We start from the raw sequence: 21,815 nt of genomic DNA on the forward strand, positions 1-21,815 counted from the left end.
CCAGCAGAGGCAGAATTACCGAAAGTGCAAAAAGCTCCTGCCACAACTCCTAAAAGAAGGAGGATGGCCAATGTGCTAGATGCTGTCATGGAGACCACAAAGGCCTTGAGCCCTGCTCCTACTAAGAAAATTGCCGAAGTCGTCAAAATCCAGGCCGAAGCCGAAGCTGGGCCTTCAGCGCCCATTAAAATGAAGGCTGCCGCGTCTGAAGATAAAGCTGAGCAACAAACTTCAGATACTATTATGACAACGGGGCAAGATATGATGGAAAAAGCAAAATCTTCTGCCCCCGAAGCTCCGGACGAAGATGTTGATTACATTATTCGACATGCTTCGGGGAAAAAATTATGCGAGGAAGAAATCCTAGAAGCCAGAAACTATGCCCAGAGACTAAAATATCCGAAGGGGGACTTAGTGTTCAATGGCACTAATGAAGATGATTTCCTATACTGTCTCCCGGACAACAAAGAAATATCCGTTTGCCAGGAGATAGCTAAAAGTATGGGATTTCCGAAGCTTGAGGAAGGCCTTTCGGCAATGTCGAAGGATGATCTTGCTGATAGTCTTGCGTACAATAGTATAAAGGTATAGAAGTTAACTTTAAAGTTGGAAAAGAAGTATTTCAGTGTCATGTTTAATACTTTCTTTTTCTTTGCAGGGCTTGATTCTTAGCAATGCCTTGAGGGCACAAAAGAACGCCGAAGATGAAAGCTGTACAATAGCTCTCAGCAACCTTCACTCAGAGGTAATTGAGCTGAGAAACGAAGGTCTAGAGAAAGACAAGATTTTGATTTCGTTGGTGAGTAAAATGAAAGAAGACGAAGCTAAATACAATGCTCAGGCCGAAGCCCAAAAAGCCGAGGTCGAAGAACTTCGGAAAAAGCTCACCTAGGCTAATGAAAACTATGTAGTTGCAAAAGCTAGCAAAGAGATCAGTGAATGGACACAAGCTAGGCTAGAGAAAAATATTGAGGAGCTTCGCGAATCCAAGGAAAGATGCTTCGAAAAATCCTTGAATTGCGTGAAAATTTTGAAAAACAGCTTTGCAAAGGTAGGCGCCTACTCCTCTGATGAGAACTTCGTTCGAGGCAACCCTGAGGGTGTTATTGAATGGATAAGCGGGGAAGCCGAAGCTTTTGATGAAATCTTGAACGATCGTGGAGATATCTACGCTTTCTCCGGCGCCCGAGGGATTGCAGCTATTCTGGAGAAGGCTGGATGTGAACACATGAAAGCTGCAGCTCAAGTTGAAGCTGCCTTCTCCTTAAACGACATGAAGGACCCTTCAGCCGAAGCAATTTTAATGGGTGGAAAGTTTTACTTTGATGTCTGGGTAAACGGTGGCCGAGAATTAGCCCACGAAATTATAAAAAAGAATGAAAAAGATACCCATGACGCCCGAGAAGAAGGTAGGCGAACTGAAGAGGCTGCTGAGCGCGAAAGGCATATAGGTATTGTTTTTTGAATTTTAACTTTGGTACTTGCTTTGTGGCTTCGAACTAATAGCTTACCTATTACAGCTGAGCTATCATCGCTGCCGGAGCCATACAATCCTCTGGCTGATCCGGAGATGAAGGAAGCACTGGACGTTATGAGCTTTGTAAACTCTATTATCGACGAAGTTGTCGACAAATTATTAAACGAAGCTACAGAAAAGATCCTTAGAGAAGAGTAGACTGTTGTAATAATACTCTGCAACTTTAGTGTAAAAATACTATGTAACATTTGGTGTGTGGAACAATTGAAACATGTAAATTACTGCATTATATTTCTTTATGATGCGTGAAATTTACACACATACCGTTTTTGAGCCTTCAGCGAAAAAACACCTTCCCTTCTTTTCATGCTTCGTAAACAAAGAGCCCTTCTAGGGCAAATTTGATAAAACTATATTTCCCGAAGCTTACTTCGTGCCTCAGCATATTTTCATTTTGACGAAGCATTTGCCGAAGGTTTGCTTCGTATTCAATTTTTGTGCCATTAATGCAATATGATGTATGATGCGAAATGATATGATGCAAAATGATAAGTATGTCGAAGACGCACACCCACGCTTCCACACTGGAATACACAAGACTCTGCATCCCCTTAGGAACGCCTTTTGAGTCTTTAAGCTCTGCATCCCCTTAGGAACGACTTTTGAGCTTCTTCACCTTCTATTTCGGTGGCATTTAAGCTCTGCATCCCCTTAGGAACGACTTTTGAGCTTCTTCACCTTATATTTCAGTGGTATTTGGCTCTGCATCACCTTAGGAACGACTTTTGAGCAGAAAACTTACGCTGCGCTCCCTTAGGAACGACTTTTGCAACTTCATATTGTAATTTTTGGCTCAGCATTCCCTTAGGAATGACTTTTGAGCAGAAAACTTACACTGCGCTCTCTTAGGAATGACTTTTGAAGCTTTAGATCGTTATTTTTGGCTCTGCATCCCCTTAGGAACGACTTTTGAGCTTTGAAATTTACGTCGTTTCCTTTTTGAGCTTTGTAAATCCATAAGGAAGATATATTTCACTCTAGTGTAGACACAATTATTACAAGAAATTGAAATTAAGTTCTTCATTACTTGTTTCTCACACAGAAAATAAAATGGCATAAAAGATAAAAGTACGTCAACAATAGGATATTCCTCAGTATATATGCTTCGACTCTGGTACAGTGCTGTTGACTATACGAGCTTCGGACTCCTCTCTGAAGTCGCGCTGCTGTTGGGCATGCTTGCACCCTTCTGGCTACTGGCTTCGGGCATGAGTAGGTGGTAATGGTGGTGGTAGTGGGAGCTGAGGCCAGGAAGCTTGTGAATGACTTGCCGAAGCAACAGAAGCTGCGGGTTGATTACCCACGTATTCTGGTATATAGGGAGAGTAGCACGAAGCAGTGTGTAAAACCTGCTTTGGCTGATTCTATCGCGCTTCTGCTTCGGCAATCTCTTTTTGCTTCTGGATGGTGATCTGACATGTTCTTGTAGTGTGGCCCTTGTCCTCACCACAGAATAAGCAATAGAGTTTCCTGGGTTGATCCCCATATCTTCCTCCGTAGCCCCTGTCGCCTCTACCCCTTGGAGATGGTGGCCTGAAAGAGCTCTGCTGCTGCCCTGAAGGCTGTGAGCTATGTTGTGGTCTCTGAAACTGGCTTCCTCTGTCATCACTCTGACTGGAGTTGTGGATTGATCTGACATGCCTAGGGTGGATTCGTCCTCCGAAGCCCCTAATAATCTCAGAAAACCTATAAGCTTCTTCCCTCCTCTGGCGGAAATCATTATCGACCCAGATGTACTCATCCATCTTCTGAAGCAGCTTCTCCAGAGTCTGAGGGGGTTTCCTAGCAAAGTATTGAGATCACCGATTTACAATGTGTAGCTCACCATCTCGATTGCTTGGTGTCACTACGGGTAGAACTTCCTGAGGTGTTCGATATTCCATGAGTTTCCTATTTGAGTCCCATCAATCTGCCTTAACCGGTAGGATCCAGGCTAGGTGACTTCTGCGACGATGAAAGGTCCTTCCCACGACGGTGACAGTTTGTTGCCCTTCTCCTGACTATATGCGGCGGAGTATTAGGTCTCCTACTACAAAAGATCGGTGCCGTACCGCTTTGTTGTTATAGTGCCTCAGAGTCTATTGGTACCTAGCCGACTAGATGATGACGTTCAAGCATTCTTCTTCTAGCACGTCAACCTCTTCATGCTTTCGAATGTCAACCTAGGTGCTCCAAAAATCAGGTCTACTGGCAGCACTGCCTCTGATTTGTACACCATGAAGAATGGAGTATTCCCATGTAGAGCTCACCTGGGTTGGGTTCACAGACTCCAGACTACATAAGGCAGTTCCCTGATCCATTATCCTTCAAGCCTTTCATTCGTGTCAAATATTTTCTTCCTGAGCGCCTTAAATATCATTCCGTTAGCTGTTTCTACTTTCCCGTTAGCTCTCGGATGTGACACTGATGCATACTTGATTTGGATGCTTCTCTGCTATCATAAATCAAAGATCTCTGAGCTGGTGAAGTTAGATCCCAGGTCCGTGATAATGCTGTTGGGTATCCCAAATCTGAACATTATTTCTTGTATGAACTCCACTGCTTTAGTTGAGTTCAGAGAGGTAATTGGTTTCTACTCTATCCACTTTGTAAATTTGTCGATGGCAATGAGTACATGAGTGTATCCTTTAGCATAAAAGCCTTTGTATCTTCCACGGACTGTGCTTGTTATAAAACCGAACTAGTAGCACAAAGGGGATACTGTTGGGGGCATTCCTCTTCCGATGGTCCTCAAAACACTTACCCAGTAATAGTTTTTTTATTCTATCTCACATGTTGCAGAACTAATGCCGAAGGTGGTTTACAATTGGAGCTATCAACACACACATTTCTGAAGAAGGAAGCTTCAAACAAATACTTGTACTCATGAACAACAAAGCAAGGAAATACCATAAGGCAACTTCGGACTTTAGCCTCCAAGTCGAAGGAGGAAAAGGACAGCTTCACCCTTGACATGTAAAATAGACTAAATGTATAGGCCTAAGGTCACAATTGTAATTTTTCCAGAGTTGTACCTCGCAATTATAAATAGAGGAACAGTGCCATGCATAAATTACGTTTTTTGAACCCTGAGCATCGGGTCGGTCAGCCTTCGAAGATACCTTCGAGCTATAGTTTGTGTGAAGCCAAAGGTATATTTGTAATTGTTTTATATTATGCAAAAACATAATAAATGCAAGTATACACATCCAGATGAGTGATATGTTTTGCTCTTCTTAATCTGCATAGTGTTTTTGTTATACTTATTGCAATATCTAATTGCCTTCTTCCTCTGATTAATCTTCATAGCGAAGAGTTAATTGGAGGGAGAAGCTTCCAGTTTAATAACTTATATTGCCTTGTCTTTTGATATATTTTAGAGACCAGAACCAAGTAACCAACACATAGCTACAACTTCTTTTGAAGAAGCATTTGCACAGCTCCTTTTATTAGCAAATGCTCGGCCATAAAAAATGGTGCTTTGATAAATTGTAAAGCTTCAGCCCTCAGTAGTTTCTAAAGTATTTAATTTAGAAATACAGAGAACATATATTTCTATTTTTATTAAAAATCATTTTCATATTATCATGGTTATAACAAGTTCAATTTTTTAACGTAATGGCAGGAGCTCTGTCTTTCCATTAAGAAGAAGATTAGAATTGACCCAATTTTAAGGAAAATCGGGCCCGAAACCTACATACAGTGCCCAAACAACACATGCAGTGGCAAACCCACACACAAAGCCCATCCAGTGTCATTGTTGTCGAGCTCAACACAAGGTACGAGTAGCTCTGACTCCGCCAGACGGGCCACACATGACCAAAAACACATGATAATGCCTACACCTAAAATCTGGCATAGAAGGAGGAAGACCACGACGCTCCATCATTGCCAAGCCTCAACACACCCACACTATAGGCAGCTCTGATTCGTCACCAACGATCTTGATCCAACAACCACCTCCAGTTTTTTTGTCCGACCTCCAAAACAATCAAGACCACGAGGAAAGGGGGTTCACCTCATGTCATCGTTGCCAAGCCACATCCCCTAACGTGGTAGTTTCGACTTCACGTTGAAAAAAACCTAACCTTCGACTTCACGTTGCAAAAAACCACATCCTCGAAACCACCTGCCGCCACTGTGGCCCTAGCACTCGTGGACAACAAAACCAGCACTCCAGTGCTCCACCCTACACAAGGAAAAGAGGTTAGGCCGGTGGACGACGCCATGCCTACTCCATGGCCTCCCATCATGAACTCCAGCCATGCAAGAGCCATGACGTGGATCTGGCAGGGGGAGGCAAGGTGCTCCACCCAGCACAAAACGAAGAGGTCGGCCCGATAGTGCAAGCGCTGCATGCACCTTGGCCTCCACCGGAGGGAGGCTGGTCTGTCGCCGCCGTCGAGCCCGAGAGGCCGCCATGGAGCTCGCTGGGGACCACCTCCCTGGGGGCACACCAGATCTGGCCTTGGGCACGCCGGATTCGGCCATGGGCTCGCCGGATATACACGGTTGTACGCGCATTTGGCCATGGGCCCACAACGACGACATAGTTGTACGCGGCAGCCACGCCACCGCCGTGATTTTTGCGTGGCCATTAGCACAACCACCATCTCCCTGCATGTGACCAACACGACCTCGAACTGACGACGACAACCACGGACACAGCAAAATGTGGCCACCCTGACCACGAATCTACTCACCTCGACCACAAATCCAACCACAGCGGCAGCGACCCGAAGGAACGACAACCTCTTTCGACCTCTTCTCGTGCCACGTGCGTGCCTCCCGACCTCAGGAAGGAGATAAAGCCTCGCCAACCGCACGACTCTCCGGTGACTCGCTCTGGCGGTGGTGTGGGAGGGGAAGGGGTGCAAAGGGTGTGGCGGCGCAGGGGTCACCCACGTGTCGCCCAGGAGAGAGCGAGGGTGGTGAATATTCAAACTAGTATTGACAAATTCAGTTTAATAAAAACAAAATACTTGTTAAACTTAAAAATCAATAAAGAAATCAGTTGCGACATGTCAAGAGGCTGCAGATAAGATCGTGCTATCAAGATTGCCTCCAACAAACACAGACTGTGTGTCCAAACAATCGTGTCGTCCCAAACCTGTCAAGATAGCTAAAAAACAAATAAAGGCGGCCAAGTGACTGACTACACAAGAACTACAATGTTCGGCCAATCGGCCGGCAGAGGTTGTTAATATCTCATCCCTGCGGCCTGCCCATCACGCGATAATTCTTTATTTCGTCTCGAGGGGCAACACCAAGACGCTCCGCAAATGCAGCCAAATGACAGACAGCGTTGCTCTGGCCACATCACCTCTTGGAGATCCTAAGCATCTTTTTCAGTATACTGGCTTGTCTATATATGCACGCAGACCGGGAGCACACCTAACACAGGCACCACAGCTGAGAGACGATAGAAGCACGCAGCAGCTGAAAGGGAGGGGAACTAGGAATGAAGGGGAGCAAGGTCCACGAGCACGAGGCAGACGTCCCCGCCTCCGACCTCTGGGCGATCTACGGCTCCCTCCGCGCCGCGGAACTCCTGCCGGAGCTGCTCCCGCACGTGCTTGCCAAGGTGGAGCTCGTCAGCGGCGACGGCGGTGTTGGTACCATCTTGCAGCTAATATTTCCTCCCGGTGAGTATAAGATACGTGTGTATGCTGCCATAATATCTTTGATGTTGGATATGCTAAGATACTAGTAGTAAAGTTTTAATTGCTCTGCTCCGCTCCGCTCCTAGGGATTCCTGGGCTACAGAGTTACAAGGAGAAGTTCATCAAAGTTGACAACGAGAACTATATCAAGGAGGCAGAAGCCATTGATGGCGACATTTTGAAGCTGGGGTTCGAGGCATACATGATACGGTTTGAGATCATTCCAAAAGGGGCCAATTCGTCTGTCATCAGGTCGACTATCGAGTATGTGATTGCTGATGCGCACCCGGAGCTCGAAGCTATGGTGAGCACAGCAACTTTGGCTGAAACTGCTCAGAAATTTTCCGAGTTTGCTAAGGCGAAGTAGGTCCCATAAGGAATGTCTTGAAATATATATATATATATCTCGAGAGCGGAGTTTATGTTTATCATGAAACAAGTGAAATACAGTTTCAGCGCTTTCGTGTTGCGCCTCAAATATATGCTCCTACATTGCAGTGACATGGGAATCTGATCCCACAAATCACAAATACTTTTTCTTTGCTTTTGTCTATGACACTAGTCCGCCATATTCACCACCTTATCGGTCAAATACACCACTTGGACTTGTCGGCCTTCAAGTACTGCATTCTCTCCGCCCAGAGACATGCCATATGAATAGCAGTATTTTTTAAGTGGGGGAATAGCTACTCATCTTCGACCGTTCCTGTTAAGTCTATGTCCAAGATCTTTAGTATAATAGCCTGGCCCATTAACAAGTCTCTCTGCATATATATATATATATATATATATATATATATATATATATATATATATATATATATATATATATATATATATATATATATATATATATACTAATTATGTGTTTATCATAGGCGTCCACAATTCCCAGTGGCGCACGGTTCTGCCGTCGCGCTGCGCGCCTGTCATCTCCCTCCGCCCTCCCGCGCTTTATCTGCGCTGCATCCGTAAACCGCCTCCCTCCGCGCTTCCTGCAGCCGCGCACTCCTTCCTTCGACGGCGCGGGGATCGCGGATCTCCCGCGCCTGCCATCTCCCTACGCCCTCCCGCGCTCCATCCGAAATTCGCGCTGCATCCGTAAACTGCCTCCCTCCGCGCTTCCTGCAGCCGCGCGCTCCTTCCTTTGACGGCACGGATCCCGCACCCTCGAATCCCGCCAGCGGATCCCACACCCTCGAATCAAGCAGCGGCATCATCCTTGAAGCCGTGCGCTCCTTCCTTCGACGGTGCAGATCCCCCACCATCGAATCAAGCAGCGACAGCATCCTGCCATCCTCGAATCGAGCAGCCGCGACTTCCTTCGATGGTGCTCCTTCCTTCGACGGCCAGCCCCGTAGCGGCTCCCCTCGAATCCCGCCCGCGCACCACCTCGTATCTCGGCCGCCCGCTGCTCGACTACTATGGAAGGGGCGTCCCTCGCATCCCGCCCGCAGCGGATCCCTCAAATCCCGTCAGCAGCGGCTCCCATCCCCGCTCCCATTCCAAATTCGGCTCCCATTCCGATTTCGCTACTATATGGCCTCCAAACCACCACCGCGCCGCTCTGATTTCGCTGGAGTCGCGAGACGTTGGAGGCCCTTCGACGTTCGACCCTCATCTCCAGTCTCCTCCAAAGAGGTGAGTCTCACTTAATGTTTGGTACCTTCTGTATTTTTGGGAATGTGGGTTCATTCTATGGATGGATTTTGTTTAGTGATTTTGTTTATACATTCTATGGAAGGATTTTGTTTACTCATAATCTAGGAGTTTATACTACAGTTTAGTGACTCAAATTTTAGTATTGTCCACTGTTTGCTATAAAATTTCAGACTACAGTGATTTTGTTTTTACATTCTATGGAAGGATTTTGTTTACTCATAATCTAGGAGTTTATACTACAATTTAGTGGCTCAAATTTTAGTACTATCCACTGTTAGTGACCATGATTAGTACCGAAACATGGTCACGACTGAGAAAACCCCAAACCCTGGCCCCCCATCACTAACGGGCCGATCAACTGCCCACTCTGCAACGGCCTAACCGGAAGGTGGTGCGCAGGATACGCAAGCGGGGCACAACGAGGGGATTTTTTTTAACCATTAGGGCTGATTTGGTGGTCAGGGATCACGAGGGGATCCATGGGGGAGGAATTCCCTTGCTATTCAAATCCATGGGTGAGGAATCTCCTTGCTATTTGAATAGCAAGCGGAATTCCTCCCCATGGATCCCCTCAGGATCCCTGATCACCAAATCAGCCCTTACTCAAGTACTGTGTGAAAACTTAACTAAGCCATTCCACTGTCCATAATAGGGTTTCTTTATGGAGAACGGAGAACCAATAGAAACAGATCAGATGGAACATAATGATGGTCACACACCATTGACAAACATCTCAAACACCATTACTATAGGTAAAGGTTATTACACGCGTGTTGATTAATGTTTGAAACGTAGTATGTAGGGGAACACTAATACACAAGGTTATATTGTAGCTGATGAAAATGGATCAAAATCGCTTGGTCCAAATGTCGATGCTAAGGAACGTAAGAGGCAAAGGGAAAGGGAAAGATATGTCGAGATGACTGTTGAACAAAAAAACGAGAAAAGTAGAAAGCGTCGTGAAGTAAGCCAACGAAATAAAGGACCTCCTATACAGCCAGAGGCATCTAGAGGTGATGAAAAAGTTAAATTCCTCATTGTTATTATACCTACATGTACCTTATACTCCCTCCGTTTCGTTTTAGTTGTCGCTGGATAATTCAAAATTGAACTATCCAGCGACAACTAAAAAGAAACGGAGGGAGTACAATGTTGTCGTGTATTCTTTTGTATATGGGTGATATACAAAGAAGACATTAATATGAAGACATATGAGACGATTAACTTTGAAATAAGTGGAGATGTCCATCTTGGTTCAGGTATATGATCATTGTAACAATTATTTTAATAGATCCTCTTGTGGATTAGTGAATATCTATTAATCTTATTTTTGGTTTTCATTGTGTTTCACAGTTAGTCTTTAAGATGGCTGTAGCATAATTGATTTCACAAACTTTGCAACACAAGGTATTGCAGGTATACCAATCACAATTTTTCACCCATCGTTTTATAATACAGATTTGTAGCCATGAAAATCATTTTGCCACTGTTGATTTGCATTTGGTGGTAAAACCATTGTCTTCGGTGGAGATTTCAGACATGTCTTGTTTGTTGTTCGTAAAGGGTCAAGGGCTCAAGTGGTCGTGTCTTCGCTACGGATGTATTACCTATGGGAGTCCATGTCCCACTTAAAGCTTGTTAGCAACATGACAGCAAAAAACGACCCTTGGTTTGCGGAGTTTTTGTTGCGCGTAGGCGGTGGAACTGAGGACACAAATAGTGACGGCGACATTCGTCTTCCTGACGATGTGTGTGTGCCTTACAGTGGGAGTGACAGCAATCTTGACAACCTAATAGACTTCGCTTTCCCAAATCTCAACGAAAATATGTTTGATTCCACTTACATCACTTCAAGGGCGATACTGTCAACATAGAACGACTGGGTGGATATGATAAATGTTAAGATGATTGATCGTTTTCAAGGGGATCATATGGTGTACCATAGTTTCGATAGCTCCATGGATGATCCCCATAACTACTACCCACTTGAGTTCCTAAACACATTGACGCCTAATGGCTGCCACCTCATGTTTTGAAGCTCAAGATTGGATGTCCTATTATATTGCTCCGGAATATAGACCCTGTAAATGGACTTTGCAATGGCACCAGGCTGGTCGTTCGTGGCTTCCAAAGAAATAGCATTGACGCAGAGATTGTACTGGGTCAACACGTTGGAAAATGGATTTTCCTACCGCATATACCGCTGTGTCCCTCCGATGAAGAGATGTTCCCTTTCTAGTTCAAAAGAAAGCAGTTTCATGTACGGCTTAGCTTTGCAATGACGGTTAACAAAGCACAGGGTCAGACTATTCCCAATGTTGGTGTATACTTGCCTGAACCAGTGTTCTCTCATGGCCAACTATATGTTGTTCTATCTAGAGCGACAGCCCGATCGAACATAAAGATTCTTGTCATCCCAGCCATCGATGGGAGGAAAAAGTCAAGGAAGGGTGTAAAGAAAAACCTTGCCATAGATTGTGGGACATATACCAAGAACATCGTCTACAAGGAAGTCCTAACAATCTAGACCCATGGTAAGAGTTGCATGTTCAGCTAACAAACTAATAGGATGATGTTCGTCTTCTGTTTGATTGGTCTGGTGTATTATCAAGTCATGTTTGCATGCTACAATTATTTTTATTAGAGCCGCACAATTTTTGATAGTCATCAACCTTCTTACTGCATGCATACTGTCTTAAAGTATTGTTGAGTTTTGGATCATTTGTGAAATTAGCAATATTAATTTTTATGCATCTAACAATTTGTTATGCATGGCGAAGCACGAGCACTGACCTATATTATACCTTATGAACGTAGGTTTTTGTCCTGCGAGAATGGAATCTCTATTTGTAGGCTTGTCTCATAACAAGCCAAAAAATCGGTGGCAACCGCAATAGTTCGAGAAGGTATTATAATTTTCATAGTTCTGTATGGATCAATTTGTATTTTTTATAATAACTAATTTTAGTTTTATCTCATGACTGGTTGCTCCTAGACTATATTTGCACGCAAGGTGATCATGCCCTCATCGATTTTATTAAGGAAATCCCTTGTGAACCAAGGGTAGAAGTCGTGCTTATTGATGATGCCTTTGTTGAAAGGAAGTGGATGGAGTGTTTATTTCAGCCGAACGCATATTTAGGTGACGAGGTAATCCATGCTTAGTTTTTATATTTGGCGACGTTGTTATGTATAAGTTTTTTTACTCATCCTGGTATTTTTAACCACAACTTACACACTTGCTGGTTATAGACTGTTACATAAATTTGATAAAAGCTCAAAAGCATCTAAAGTGCCGATCTGGAGGTCGCGTTCACATAGAAAATGCTTTCCAGTTCAATTTCTAGAAGCGAGATGGTGATGTTGAAATTAAAACAGAGGAGCTATATCCAATTAAAGACATGGCACAAATATGTAGCGCTGAACGAAGGGTGTTACTTACGTAGACCATGACATGGTACATATGAGTTTGCAATCTGAACAGTTAGTGTTTATATGTATTTTATTCTTATGCAAGTATTTATAACTGTTTTGTAGGTGTTTTTCCGATAAACATTCGAGAGACGCACTAGTATCTTGTCGTGATCCATGCAAAAAATATGGAGATACAAGTGCTCGATTCACTTGGTACTTCACAAGACCGCAAAGACCTCACTGACTCTGTGAGTATGCACAAACTAAACAATTATGAATTCAAGATTAACTTATCCCAATCTCTAATTTTATTTTACAATATATAAAGATTAAAGGACTGCAAATACAAATTGATATGATATCTCAACGTAAGGAGTTAAAAGACCACAGGTGGCCAGACCTCCAAGTTGCTTCTTGGCCGCTCAGAGAAATAGACATGGGATATGCAAAGCAGAAAGATAGGTACGCCCTAAAATCTTCTTTACCAATTTCTTCATTCATACTAATATTTATGTTGATATTAATGTATATTGTAGCTCTTCATGTGGCCTCTTTCTTTTGAACTATATCGAATACTGGACACGGGATGAATTGTTTGACAGTTTTACCCAGGTATATTATTACTACTATGACATATATGCACATCTATAGTCAGTGTTACATATATAATGCTAAATAATTGTTTCTTATTTGTAGGATGACATGTCACACTTTAGGAAAAAATGACTGTTATATTACTATCTTCAGACCTGAATAAGAGAAGGGGGTGTCTGTTATACAAAAATGAAAAAGAAGTTGACTCTGGAAGCCCATCAGAGGTTGAGATATTAGAAAACCCAACAGATTCTAATAAGAGGAAACTACTCCACGTGCTTGATGATAGCGAAGTAGTGTATGAAGATGAGGAAGGCCCTATTACTCAAGCAGACCTGCAAAGGTGGTTTGTTGATGATTTGGATAAAAGAGCTCCTGTAAAAGTCTCTACCGATGGGTGCACCAATGACTATGTAATGGTTGGTCTTTCCACAAAGGACATGCCAGTGACCAAAGCCGATTCAATAGATGTTTTATGTGATTATATCATGGCAATAGAAGACGATACAACACTAGAGTAAGTGCTCATTGATTTATCTATTTTATGTATATCAACTACTTAGATTCTTGATATAGACTTTCGTCATGCTACATTACAGGATGACATGGGTGCGAAGTTTCAATCCTTTTAAGATAGAAATTTCTGTCAAAGACCTGCAAAACATATTAACGATAAATCAAGATAAGATTCTAAGATGTTTTGACATGGTTGTTCGGCTGCATGCCAATAAAGAGTCACGTAGGCCGAAAGAAGAAATCATAAATAATAGAAAGCATTATATGGACATGCGTTTCTGGGTAAGTTTGTTTCCAATCATTAATGTATTAATATATAGTATCTACATCTAATCCTCATGTGGACATGTATATATACTGTCTAGAGAATGGTTGGTTTTGGTAAACTTCCAAAGTACCATCAGGATCCTACAACAGAAGAGTTAGCCAAAACACTCGATTGTTGGTCATCAATGAATTATTATATCACGGGTTGTAGATATGTAAGTATGTGTTCATTTCGAATGTATTTATAAAGGACACTTCTATTGTAGGATCCTAATGACTGATATTTTGTAGGTTCTTATGCCATGGAAATTCAATGGATGCCACGCCCTTTTCGTAATAGATCATGTTAAAAAGCATGTGACTTTTATCGACTTTACACCAACTCAAGATTGGTGTAAACACATGCCATACAAGAGTTTCATGGAAGCGATTATCATGGCCTCAAAAAAATATAAGATTGCTTACAGCAAGAAACATTCTGGATGGGCGGAGGATATCTTTAAGTGGGAACATACAATTCAGACTGGTGTTCCAATTGACTTAAGAGGGTATTTTTCTTCGTACCACCTTCTTAGCAGTTTAAATTTTTTCTATGATAATCATTGTATAAAACATAGCTGCCCGAACATTATTCTGTAGGTTTAATACCAGCTACCTCGTTCTATAAGCTATGGCCATGTGGGGGAATGACAGACGAATGAAATTTGTTGGGGTGAGTGTAGTACGTTCCTTTTATGTTCAAAACATACATTCCAGCTATCTCGTTCTACAAGATAATATGTTTTGTTCTCTTATGTCTTTGTCTGTAGGATGCAAAGATTCTTCGAAGGAACTTTGTGATTGATCTATTAAGTTATGAGGACAATTCGTGCCGATATGCCATCCCTGCAAACATACAACAGAGACTTATCGATATCGCTAAAAAGAATTAGCTGATTAGTGTACAGTTGTCGACACATTTGTCTGTAATTAAAAATTCTAAATTAACTTTTTAGAAATAATTTGTGTCCTTTTGATAATGTTTTCCAAACGTATTTTGCATATTATAGTGATGTTTGTCGTTCCGTATCAATGTTTCATACAAATCTTTTACTTCCGTCGCAACGCACGGGCACATATCTATAACAATATAACACACATATGTACATAAGTTATCGTGTTATTATATGGTTCCGTTGCAACGCACGGGCACTCACCTAGTATATATATAGACATATATATATGTATATATATATAGGGACAAGGTGGTAGAAACCCCGGGCTTACATTAGTTATAGAAAGCCACGACCTAGGTCGGGCGAGCCAGTATACCGGTTCATTTTATAGATGGCGATTCGGTCCAAGTACGATGGTCGGCTCGGGCACAACACTATAAAGCACGGCATGGCCCGGTCAGCGTAGTGCTTATGCTAGGCCCGGGCCGGCTACACCGTTGTGCCTAGGCTGCCATCCTGGCCCGAAGGGTCGACCCAGGCCTCGCACGATTAACTAGGCCGGCACAGGCGCATCACGGATTTTTGGCCCAAGTGTTTAATTGGGCCCAGGCGTTGAGAGTGGCGTGGCCGCGTCCGCGACTCCTAGTGGGCAAAAGCCACGTGCCTCTGCTCGTGACGCACCTGACACCTAACCCTAAACCGTCCACTCCTCCTATCCTCCGCTCCGCTGCGACTGCGCTCTCTTCGCCTATGCTCTTCTTCTCCCACTCCGGTGGCCGGCGCGGATGCAGCACGACTCCTCCCCTCAAATCCGTCGTCGGAGATCCTCCCCTGCTCTACCTGACCCTTGGATTTGAGCGTTCGGGGCTCGGGTTAAGTCGGGAGTCGCATGAACCCTAACCCTAACTCCTCTGTTCTCTCATCTTCTCCCTCTCTAATGTCATCTTGACCCACGGATGGTTGGCACTGGTAGGGATGGCAAAGGATCAGATTTGGATCGGATATTGTAAATATCTGTCTGCGAGCATATCCACGATTGCAACCAATAGCCGCCCGCGAATATACCCACGGGTAAAAATTTATATCCGTGTTCGTGCCCATCAAATTCCATTCAGGTTTTGGATATCTGTTGGATATAACAGACACAATCATTTTTTTTAATAATTTAATACAATAATTAATGAAATTTCTTACCAATTCACTATCACACATAATTAAAAACTTAATAAAAGTATCATTATGGGCCTACGAGCTGCGGCCAGGGGCACTGGAGCTTGAAAGGTGCAGATGTCGAGCAGTCGCCAGCTGTGTTATGGCCCATGGGAATTGGAAGGGGGCATGAGGCACAGCGTAGGAAGCCAGCAAGGCTACAAGGAGCAACCAATGGTGGGGAATTGAGAGCGTTAGACGTGGGGTTCATGGAGTTAGGTTTGCTCTTTTCTATGTAACATGGGCTAGCCAAAAAATAAACTATGGGTCGGTTTCGGATATTCAACGGATAACCCACGAGTGGGAGGTATTATCCTAAACCGTGCCCATCCGACTTCGGATCAGATACGGGTTTGACCCATGGGTCAAAAATATATCCATATCTGGCTTTGTCGGATCAGATATCCGAATCCGTGGGTCAAATTGCCTTCCCTAGGCACTAGCACACGACATGACATCTTTTTCATCTTGTCGTCTTCCTTGTCGGATTCGTCGAGCTCTCAGGTCGGCTGCACTAGTGCTCCGGATTCAAATCCATTGAGGAACCAGGTGGCCGGAGACTAGATCTATTGGTCGTCAATCAGTCGACGTCGCCAACAGAGATCATGGTTCTCTGGCTATCAAGGTAACCCTAATCTTAACTCCTCTATAACCCTAACCCTCTCTCTGTACTTATGCCAGCTTCGTGTAGCTGTTGAGGAATCGGGGCTCCGACAACTGACCATTGTTGGCTCCAACGAGGCCACGGTTGAGATCGACGGCAACGAGGAGAGGCGATTGTGCGGGTTGGCCGGTGATGATGATGAGGATGATCAGTGGGAAGATGTTGCGGACCTCTTCGGTCGTAGTACAGATGCTCCCGTCCATGTCGGTGATGGTCAAGAAGGGCGTGGTTATGAAGGTGCAGAGGACAAACAAAGCACCAAGTGCTCTCGTCCTTCTAATTCGACAGTCTGGTTAGATTTCGAAAAAATCTTCCACACTGTCAATAGTAAGAAGCTATGGTATGAAGCTAAGTGCATCCATTGCTCCAAGCAATACTCTACTCCCTCTAGTGGTGGCACTGGCCACCTCACTCGGCATAGGGATAAATGTCCTAGGACGCATGAGAAAACATGCATGTCTTAGTCTCAAATCTCTTTTAATCATGATGATAGTATGCGTAAATTGGAGTATTGTCCTATGGTTGCACGTATTGAACTGGTAAGATTGCTTCCTATGCTGGAAGTTCCTATTAGTTTGGGTCAAAATGTTGCATTTGAATACTACATTAAAACTGCTCATAATCCTAAATTGGTACTTGTCTCTAGGAAAACCACCATTAGAGACATGGTTAAGTATTTCATTGATAAAAAGGCTAAGCTTGTTGAAACTCTTAGTTCTTCCACTGTTAATTGTGTGTGTTTGACCTCTGACATTTCGCCTGGTAATGCCAAAGAGGACTACCTTAGTGTTGTAGCCCATTACATAAACCCTGATTAGCAACTCGAGAAAAGGGTGCTTGATCTTGTGCTTGTTGATGTGTCACACAATAGACAAAAGATTGCTGATCGTGTTGCTGGTGTGCTTGCTGATTATGGCTTGACTAATAAGTTTTCTATTACCTTAGACAATGCATCAACTAATGCTTCTACCATGAGGCTGTTTAGACCTATATTGTCCCCATGTCATGGAATTGACAATGTTGATGATGGTGTTGAATCCCAAACCTCCATATCTATTGTAGGGGGGCTTCTTTCTCCGAAGGTCCTCAAAACACTCATCTAATAACTGTTTTTTTATTTTGTTTCACATGTTGCAGAACTAATGCTGAAGGTAGCCTTCAAATCAGAACTATCAATGTACACATTCCCGAAGGAGTAAGCTTTGAATAGATACCATGTGCTCATGTATGACGAAGCAAAGAAGAACCATAGAGCACTTTTGAAGTTTAGTCTACAAATCAGAAGAAGGAAAATACAGCTTTGCCATTGGCATGTAAAGTAGACTAAATGTATAGGCTTAATGTCACAATTGTAATTTCACCAAGGTTGTATCATGTGCCCAATAGATGAACAGTGCTAAGCACTGGGCAGGATTTTTTGAGTCGAGGCTGGCTTTACCTCTCTCCGTATGAAGTTGTAATTTCCTTCTTCTAGCTATGTAAAATTACAAAGGCTAAGGTACTTGAATAAACCGTTGTTTGGTAATAAAAGAAACGCACAATGATATAACTCCTTTTACATTTAATCATGTGTTTTCTCATCGTTCAATATCAGTTCGTTCTCATTTATTCCCAAGAACCTTTGTTCCCAATTTATTATTTTAGAGAAGTAAATAACATGTGGACGAAGGTTCAAACTTTTTTACTAATGTTGCCTTGTTTTTGATGCCATGTAGCAATTGAAAACAAGTGACCAACATTGGCGCCCACCTCCGGTGAACTTACTTCCATGACTATGACAAGCTTCTTCATTTCACTAATGAAGAGGATGGCACGTTGTAACACCCTAAATTTGGGGGTATAAAACTTCTTTGCTCATATCCACAAATTCAGGTGTTACTCCTCTTTAACCTTCCCTCCCAAACCCTTTTTTCTCTTTTCTCCAGAATAAGGAATATTACTTCATTGGAAAATGTAATTATACTATAGTAGCCAAATTCCAAGGAAGTGTGAAATGTTGCATCATGCTAAACCCCAAGTTTTGTCTTTGTTTGATGCTTATGCTTGAAATGGTTATATTTGAATTTATGGCTCATTTGCATTTGAATTTGAAAGAGAAACAAAAAGAAAATAGAATTAAAATTCCAAATAAAAGAAAAAACCTAAAGAATCCCATGGCCCCTCCACCTTGGCCTTTCGGCCTAGTCAGCCCATCCCAGCCACGCCCCCGCCTCCCCCTTCTCTCTTTGCTTGGCGGGCCCGCTCTGTCAGCGCACGTTGCCCGTGTGCCCCTGCCAGTCCGCTGACACCTTGACCCCACCTGTTAGCACCGCCCCCTCCCCTCAACCGCCCACTTCGCTATGGTCGCGCCCATGTCGTACATTCCACACGGATAACTGTCGCCCGTACCCCACGACCCCTGTCCCATGCACCTCGGCCGGGCTTCAAAGTGAAGACCCCAAACCTCCAGCGCCCCCTTCCCCACTCCACATTTGCACTCCCGCTCCCTATTTTCCTCACCCTGAGCACCAGCAGTGCCGTCGTCGTCAAAAGGTCATTCCGCTGTTGTCACTAAGCCTTTGTCGTCACCCTTGTCATGATGAGCTTCGCCTCGGTGCCAGCCACTCAGAACATGTCCCCAATTCCCCTTTCTCCCTCTGGTTTGCTATGCTTGCGCTCAACCATCGTTCCCCATGTAGTAGCAGAGCCATCGTCATCGACTTGAGCCACTGTTGTGTTGTCACTGCCGCTGAGAGGTCCCTAAGGCTCACCTTGAAGTAAGGAACCTCCCTTGCCCCCTCCATAACCCTAACCATCCGCCTGAGATCCGACGGCCTAGAGCCGCTCCCATGCCTGCCTCCCTATCACTGGGCCCTGTCTGTTAGATGTCCGAGCTCGCCCTGTGCCCTCAGCCGAGGCAAAGAATCCGTCAGCCATCGGCCCCGCTCCCTCGGCCGAGGCAAAGAATCCATAAGCCATACGAGCCCGCGCCATGCCCTCGGCCGAGACAATATTTCCTGTTGTCTAACCCTATCTCCCTTTCTTCTCTATGCCCGACGTGGCCATTGGCGCCCATCCTCGGTGCGGCTGTGCTCGTCCTAGCACAACCAACCCTGATGCCAATGTGGCCGAGCCACCTAGCTTGGTCCCACCGATGCCCCTGTAGCCTCGGCCATTCGTCTACCATAAAAGCGAGTTTTATTTCGTATTGCATGTTTTTATAATATTTTCCCTTGTATGGTGTAATGTTCTTATACATCTCTATGTTTGGTTGCTTGTGCTTGTTCTGGTTTGCTACATGTCGCGAATAGATCGTGATATGTTCTCAGGCTTCGAGAAATTGATGATCAAGCTTCGGTGAACGTGATCAAGCTCTTAGAGTTCTACAAGGTTGAAGGCCCTGAGCATCTGTTTGGTAAAGACAAGTGTCCTTTGACCCATTTATGTCCTATTGACATGATAATTCATTTCCCGCATTACATAATTAAAACCAAATGATTGACTAGCTTTCTATTTACCTTGTCCTTGATTACCTTTTGGGTTATTATGGTTAGCTTTATGCTAGCGCTCTACTTTAATCAATGAACATGATGAGAAATACTTTATGATACAATGATTTTATTCTAGTTATGATGATGAATTTGTGACACTAAAAGGGGCTTGGGTTGTTTCCTGAGTACCTCTCCATAAGGATCTGTTCCTTGAGAGACCACCTGCGAACACAAGGTTGACTTGTCCCTTGTGGTTCAGATTGAGGATGAGTGATTGTCAACAGGCACTCTAAGGTAGTTAGTGAACTGACTAGAGTGTGAGATTATACTTGTGCAACCATGTCGGTCGACTTGTGGTGTGCAAGTGTGGAGCACAGGGACGGTGGTCGACAACTGAGGTGGAAGTTATGCAGGCTCGTGCTGATGGACTGGGAGCAGTGAAGGGCGAGTGATGGGTCTTGACTAAAGCACTAGAGCAGTCAGGTGACCAGCCGTGGTGGCTAACACCTGGGACATGCACTCGCGCGATGAAGTGGTGAAGTGGACCATTTTGCTGGCATGGTCGAGGACTGGTAGAACACGCGTCTGGTCGTGGAGGACGTGCACGAGGTTTGTACTCACAGTAGGTTTGCTGGTTTGGGCCTCAAAACCACCCAGCACTACGGTTGGCGGGTTTTGCTGAGTTTGGGCCTCAAAACTCAGCGGCGGCAGTTCTGGAGGTAACCGGTTGCGGCACGTGGCGTGATCATGGAGGTGCATCAAGGCGAAGCAACACCGTGTGAAGGACGTGGTCGTCGGATAAAAAACCCAAGATTTGGTCCATTTCACCCCCAGTGGAGTGGATAAGCTTTATGTAAATAGGGGTAGTTTAGGAAGTAAGAATAACCCTCTATAAATAGAGGGGAGGCTAGTTAGTATAGCGTCACTTGGCTACCATTTGTTTGAGACTACTCATTTAGAGCTCCTAGTTTTCTCTCTAGGTTGACATTTGTTGAGCTGAGGGATCCGCAATGATTTTATACTGTCGACTGTGATCTTGTGATCTAAATGTTTAATCTGAGGAAGGGTCGCTGGTAAAGCCCACAACGTTTGTTTACATCTCCATCTCAGTTTTACATAATTTGGAGTTGTTTTGGTCACTTGTTCTTTCCTTCTCCCCCTCTTGTGTTTTGTGTGGAAAACCTTTGATTATTTTGAGAGGATTTGGTTTGGGATTGATTGGTGATGAGTTTCACTCCTTGGAACACTACATACACCTAGTTGTTGTAGATTTTGCTCACAATTTGGGAAAACTCAGTTTGAACTCGTTCTAGAAAACCCCAACAAAACCCCAATTTCTGGCTGTATTTTTAAATCTGCGATTGATTCACCAGTCCGATTGAGCTCAGAATTTGTGGAGACCTTGGAAACATATTTTTTCAAGTGTTTTTAAAGTTCATCTCAATTAGAGTTTGTTTAGTTTAGTTTTGGATCCAAGAATAGAATTTCGTACTTCTGAAAACAACACTTGTTCGCGATACTGTTTTGGACCGTTTCAGACTTTTTGGTGTCTGATTTGCAATCCATTTGTTTTGCTGGTCTCATGTGAGTATTAGGAACATTTTGTAATCATGAGATCATTCATCCGCTGATGTGTTCTTGGTTTGAGCGCATGATTCATCACAATTAAAGTGAAGTGTTCATTTTCAGTGTTTAGAAGCAAAATCTGATTGGCTCCCATTCACCCCCCTCTGGTTGCCTCACCAGACCTAAGCCACCTTGGAAAACAGTGCAACCACGAGGGTGATATAGACACCCTTAGCTAATTAATTGGAAGAATGGGGTGTAGTTTGCTTTGTTGTTGTGCCATTAGTGGGGGCTGGGGCATAGTGCTTGCTTTGCCAAGGGTGGGGTGTAGGGGTTCAT

The 21,815-nt window shown here is 43.9% G+C and overlaps 2 protein-coding genes across 5 annotated transcripts; both read left to right on the plus strand.

The window, feature by feature from the left end:
- Nucleotides 1-6,912: 6,912 nt before the first annotated feature.
- Nucleotides 6,913-7,653, plus strand: LOC100280979 (major pollen allergen Car b 1). Its single transcript, NM_001153899.2, has 2 exons — nt 6,913-7,161; nt 7,266-7,653. The coding sequence occupies exons 1-2, from the start codon at nt 6,978-6,980 to the stop codon at nt 7,544-7,546; spliced, it is 465 nt and encodes a 154-aa protein (NP_001147371.1). The 5' UTR covers nt 6,913-6,977; the 3' UTR covers nt 7,547-7,653.
- A 1,736-nt stretch (nt 7,654-9,389) lies between these two features.
- LOC109940961 (uncharacterized) lies at nt 9,390-14,651 on the plus strand. Of its 4 annotated transcripts, none has more exons than XM_035960950.1 (15): nt 9,390-9,593; nt 9,675-10,100; nt 10,195-10,257; nt 10,405-11,375; nt 11,659-11,747; nt 11,837-11,991; nt 12,379-12,503; nt 12,584-12,717; nt 12,792-12,867; nt 12,952-13,366; nt 13,449-13,647; nt 13,731-13,847; nt 13,924-14,180; nt 14,272-14,344; nt 14,442-14,648. In XM_035960950.1, the coding sequence occupies exons 10-14, from the start codon at nt 12,978-12,980 to the stop codon at nt 14,297-14,299; spliced, it is 990 nt and encodes a 329-aa protein (XP_035816843.1). In that variant the 5' UTR covers nt 9,390-9,593; nt 9,675-10,100; nt 10,195-10,257; nt 10,405-11,375; nt 11,659-11,747; nt 11,837-11,991; nt 12,379-12,503; nt 12,584-12,717; nt 12,792-12,867; nt 12,952-12,977; the 3' UTR covers nt 14,300-14,344; nt 14,442-14,648. The 4 variants fall into 4 exon arrangements, with proteins under 4 accessions (XP_035816843.1, XP_035816844.1, XP_035816842.1 ...); XM_035960951.1 differs by lacking the exon at nt 10,405-11,375 and adding an exon at nt 12,094-12,298; XM_035960949.1 differs by lacking the exon at nt 10,405-11,375 and having other exon boundaries at nt 14,442-14,651.
- Nucleotides 14,652-21,815: the final 7,164 nt, after the last annotated feature.

The sequence above is a fragment of the Zea mays genome, chromosome 7 (assembly GCF_902167145.1).
Source record: "Zea mays cultivar B73 chromosome 7, Zm-B73-REFERENCE-NAM-5.0, whole genome shotgun sequence".
Classification (NCBI taxonomy): Eukaryota; Viridiplantae; Streptophyta; class Magnoliopsida; order Poales; family Poaceae; genus Zea; species Zea mays.